The sequence below is a fragment of the Austrofundulus limnaeus genome, unplaced genomic scaffold, assembly GCF_001266775.1.
Source record: "Austrofundulus limnaeus strain Quisiro unplaced genomic scaffold, Austrofundulus_limnaeus-1.0 Scaffold108, whole genome shotgun sequence".
Classification (NCBI taxonomy): domain Eukaryota; kingdom Metazoa; phylum Chordata; class Actinopteri; order Cyprinodontiformes; family Rivulidae; genus Austrofundulus; species Austrofundulus limnaeus.
This window is the reverse complement of record NW_013952510.1, coordinates 744591-749843: the sequence shown is the minus strand read 5'-3', so window position 1 is coordinate 749843 and position 5253 is coordinate 744591. Positions and strand designations below refer to the sequence as shown.

General features: G+C 37.9%; 1 protein-coding gene across 1 annotated transcript in view; it reads right to left on the bottom strand.

Moving 5' to 3' along the window:
* Window positions 1–5253, bottom strand: part of LOC106521352 (alpha-tectorin) — a 45802-nt gene that overhangs the window by 8728 nt on the left and 31821 nt on the right. Inside the window, exons 33-38 of the mRNA XM_014013886.1 lie at window positions 4507–4619; window positions 4149–4427; window positions 3965–4060; window positions 3178–3328; window positions 600–715; window positions 221–499 (exon numbers count right to left, since the gene is read on the bottom strand). Of these exons, the coding sequence (XP_013869340.1) occupies window positions 221–499; window positions 600–715; window positions 3178–3328; window positions 3965–4060; window positions 4149–4427; window positions 4507–4619 (1034 nt within the window). The remainder of the gene's footprint in view (window positions 1–220; window positions 500–599; window positions 716–3177; window positions 3329–3964; window positions 4061–4148; window positions 4428–4506; window positions 4620–5253) is intronic.

The window sequence follows — 5253 nt, the reverse complement described above, 5'->3', positions numbered from 1 at the left end:
TAGAGAATAAAATGAAATAAAATGTCCCTTAATTGTTTAAGAAAACATGTTATGACCATGAAATATTGAACAGAGTTCTGTTCTTTAAAGGAGGCCTTCCGTGGTCAAGTTCAAAGGCAGGTGGAACGTTTATTCCACCCAGGGTGACCACTACATGTATATATGTCATCTGGTTTAACATTACAACTAATATTTTTATAGATAAAGCAACGTTACTTACTGTCCCAGGGTCTGAGAAATACCCAACCTCATTCCACGTTACAATAAAGATCCATTTAGCATCAAATTGGAGATCTGGGAAGTACTCATTGATGTCCTGTGTAATTTGGTAGAGCAAATGGCCGCTGGTGTATTGACCATAATATATGTCACCGTTGACAACATTGTTTAAATTTGTCCAAAACGGAGCAATGATGTCTCTGGTTCCATTCATTGGAAATTGTTGAGGTACTGAACTAGACCATGGCGCCTTAAACGTCATGTGTCCATTGTTGTTCACCTAGAAATGAAAATGAATGCTTTTATTCTGTCAGTTTAAATGTTTATTTTTAATTTAAAAATGTGAAAATGATTCAAGGATAAACATGAAGTAAACATACATAAATCTGAGAGTAAGGCTGTCCAAAATAAATAAAGGAGTCCAGGAGTTGAATTTGTGGAGAACTTCCATCATCTAATCGAGAGCTTGTTGTTCCAACAATTTCATAGAGAGGTTCTATAAAATAACGAAAAACATAACTTAAACATGATATTATTAACCAAGTTTCAGCCAATAGCTTTTTATATTCAGAAGCATTGTTGTATAGAACATTATTGGTTTGCTACAGTTTAAGAAATGTTGCATGAAAAGGGAGACATTTAGTCTCTTGAGGGAGGTCTGGTTCTCCTCCAAGTGGTACCTTGAAAACCACCAAAGGTGGCACCCAAAAATCATTCGGTCTGAACAAGATTAACTGACTGTGAAGAAAGTTTCACTTTGAATTCCTCTCAAATGATGGAGATCCTCAACTCATCTCTAAATCTGAGTCCAACCATCTCCATAAAAGCAATTCATGTTCGCTGCTAGTGTTTACAATTATGTTCAATTTGATGTATGAAGTATTTGGTCATGAAATATGAATGACCAAATGGTCATGATTCATACTGCATAATCAAGGGTGAGTGTCAGAATGTAGTTAAGACTGGTAAATTGAGAGCATTACTTTTAACTAGCTTTCCTTCCCACTACAGACAAGAGTAACAATCCTAATGCAAACAAGGCCCCAATATATATCATGGCCCATCCAACCATAACTTATGGGCAAGATTTTTTTCCTGAAGAGGCTGAGAAGTTGGAACACACAGTCAGTTTCCCCTTTTTCTTTAAAAAAATGTGTCCCACCGCCCTATTTTGCCACCCCACGGGAGTGGTCCCAGCAGGGGCGTGGTGGCAGTAGGGACGTTCGGGAGGATTCCCGAATGGCCGATCAGTTTCAGGCCGAATCGGCCGGTATGTTTGTTTTGTTTTCATCAACCCAGTAAAACGCTGCTGCRGCTCAGCAGCCACGTGGGCGGTGTAATAGTTAAACGTTCAATGTGATCAGGAGCAGGCGGGCCCAATTTGAAACAGAAGGTGAAAGGAGAGCAGGTAAAATTAACAAACATGTTGTAAAGAAAGGAGAAAGAGATGGTTGGAGCAGTGAAGTTAAAGGGAAAAACAAGAAAAGTTTAGTGCAAAATGCAGCCAAATGCACCAAATTAACAGAACCTTTCCATGATGGAGGGACCAAAGTCAGAGAAGCAGTGATGACACAGGCCCGAGCAGCAGGAGTACAGGTTAGCAAACACTACAGCCTACTTGTTTCTATCATACAGATGTGTTCCAGTGGTGGGCAGCGCTAATTCAAAAGTTAAAAGGAAAAAAATTGTATAGGTCCTCTGGACGGGTTCTTCTTTAATGAAACGTTTCGTCTCTCCTCCAAGAGACTTCTTCAGTCTGAGTTTCAGGCAAAATTCAGGCTTTTAAGCACTGCCTCCATGTGACTGATACTCACATCACATGGCTATCGTTCACACCTAATTAACACTTATTGTTAACAGGGGTGGAGTGATACTGCCAATGGCAGCGCTGTAGGAGGGGGACAAATGAAAACGGAGGCCTCCACCTCTGTTTAATGATGGACGGTCTTTCTTCACAAAAATGGCTTCTTTTACTCCTCTCTCAAACCAACGTTCCTCTCTATCAAGAATGAGAACATCCTCATCTCTGAAAGAGTGACCGCTGGCCTGTAAATGAGTGAAAACTGCAGAGTTCTGGCCATTAGATGTAGCTCGTCTGTGTTGGGACATTCTTTTGAACAGTGGCTGCTTTGTTTCCCCGATGTATAACTGGTCGCAGTCCTCCTGGCACTTAACAGCATATACAACATTGCTCTATTTGTGCCTGGGCACCAGATCTTTGGGGTGAACCAGCCTTTGCCATAATGTGTTTTGGGGTTTGAAAGCTACTGGGACATCATGTTTAGAAAATAAACGTCTCAGTTTATTCCAGAGGACCTATACAATTTTTTTTCCTTTTGATTTTTTACCTGGATCACTGAGATGCATCAGGACAATTCAAAAGTTACTTCCGCAAATTCTAAACCGCTTTTTATTTTCTTAAATTCCGCATGTTCTTAAGCACACATGTCATAAAGATCCGCAAAATTGGCTCAGTTCAACAGAATGTGTATTTCCAGTAATAACATGAGCCATTCTTTCACAATACTGCCATCTAGTGGCAGAACAAGCTGCTTTCAACCCAACTCACATTTCGTCGCAGTTTCAGGAAGTCATTTATACAAAGAGACGTTTGATTCATGGTGTTAATTTAAAATAAAAAGTTGTTGTGGACTGCAAGTTTTGCTGCTTTTTGGTCATTTATTTTTTTACGTTTGTGGTAGGACTTCGGTAAGAAAGCGTACAATATATTAGTCATTTTAAACTGTTTATTGGAGAGCAGAAGCGATGCATTCTGGATAAAGGACCAAGTGGAACCTGTCTTCATTTCAAAAGAAGAGCCTGAATTTAAACTGTGCCCTGTGTAGCTTCAATACGACGTGACATGAGACAACGGGTTGATGGATGAAGATTCAGCGTGTCATATATTATGAGTTACATATCATGGTCTTACATCATGGTCTTACATCATGGTCTTACCTGGTGATTCTTGATCAACACGAAAAGCCCAGCGGCCAGGTACATTGACGTTACTGTTGAAGCGAAAAACGGAGTAATCGTTTGAAGTATTATTAGTGAAGGATCCAGGGATGCTGCTATGGTGAGTGGAATTCACTGTGTCATATCCAGCCTGAAATTGCCAATAAAAATTTTATATAAAAATACATTGTAACATATTATATTGCTCAACTACTTATTTGTATTGAGAAATTGGGTTGACATAACCAAGTTGGGATATTGTGTAAAATGTTAAAAGAAAAAACAAGAAACAAAAGAAAAAAAATGAAGTAAATTGCAAATCTGATAAAACCTTTTTTTAGTTGTCTTTTCTTTTAATGCCAAGTGTTGAAACTAAGAAATTGTAGAGAAAAAAATGTCTTTTGGAATTTTCAAAATACAGTAGTTGGAGCAGATGCAACAAAAAGCTGTAAAATTTGTTACTAGAAATAAGAAACAGCTGGAGAAACATTTTTGTAACAAATTAGGTTAATTGGCAATGTGTCAATAAAAGAATTGGGTAAAAAAAATAGTATTTTTGAGATGCAAATTCTCTAAAAAGTAAAGATGAGCAGAGGTTCACCATGTTAAAATATTTGCATTTTAAAACTAGGAACAATTTCAGAATACAGTTCTTTGTCTGAAAATTGGGGAAATTTGGAATATCTCATGGACTGAGGCAAGGAGAAAAACTCCAAATTTATTTACATTTTCACATAATGCCTCAAAATAGTCTATATCAAGCTATAAAACTTTATTGGCTTCTTACCTGTACATTCCAATCATTTGGGGCTATTATCCCATAGTTCATCAGCACAAATGAGTACCGGCCTCCAGAAATCAAGACTGCCTGGACTGTTGTTTTCTGAAAGAAGCAATCAAATCTCATTGTTTTTACAGTTTAAGGTAAAACACACATCATAAATTTCCTCAGTTTGAACAAGATGACTTACTGTTCCAGTGTTTGGATAGTAAGCCACCTCATACCAAGTTGCCACTAAAACCCAGCTRGCAGTAAAGGTAAATTCTGGGAAGTATTCATTAATGTCCTGTGTTGCTTGTTCCAGGATGCTGCCACTTGTGAACTGGTTGTAGTAAACCAGACCATTGACTCTGTTGTCAAAGTTTGTCCAGAATGGTGCAATAAAATCCATAGTTCCATACAATGGAATTGTTTGAGGAGAAGATGAAAACCATGGACCAGTAAAAGTCAAGTGTCCATTATTGTTCACCTAAAAATAAGACAAAGCAAAATGAGCTTTGGCATAGCAGCTATTTACTAGTGTAAAATATGAAGTATGTTTTACATACAAAAGTCTGATTGTAGGATGTTCCAAAATAGACAAAAGGTTGTTGAAGGATAGTTTGAGAACTTCCATTAAGGGATCGTTCAGTTGTGTTTCCAGAAATTGGATACAGAGGTCCTGTCGATTTCAATCAACAAAATAATTATTAGAAACAAACAAACAAACTTTAGGTTGCTTGGTTGCTGTTTACTTAGATGTTATAAACTGGTATTTACAGTATATAGCACAACCTTAAGAATAGTTTTGAAAATCTGCAGTCTAGTATTCAACACTATACAAAAATTTTCATTTCACCTTTGGCTATTGTATATAGATAATTTTAAAAAGGTTTAAGCACCATCAACAGGCCTTTGTTTGTCCTAAAACACCTAAAGTTACACAACAGTGTTTGTTTTAGTACGATCATGTGGATCAAGTACAGCTGAGCTGATCACAGTGTAAACTGAACGTGGCTGCATAGTGTGGCAGGTTAGCATTGCTTCCTTAAAGGAAAAAAATGGTTCAAAACTCAGGTGAGGCCTTTATGTGGAATGATTGCATGTTCTCCCGGTGGATGCACTGGTTTTCTTGGGATACTCTGGTTTTAATCCAGCTTCCAAAAACTTCAGTTTGATTAATTGTTGAGTCTAAATTGGCTTTTGGGGTCAGTCTGAGCCTGTCTGAGTTTATGAGTCTATGTGGCCCTCTGGATGGATGGATGGATGGATGGATGGATGGATGGATGGATGGATGGATGGATGGATGGATGGAT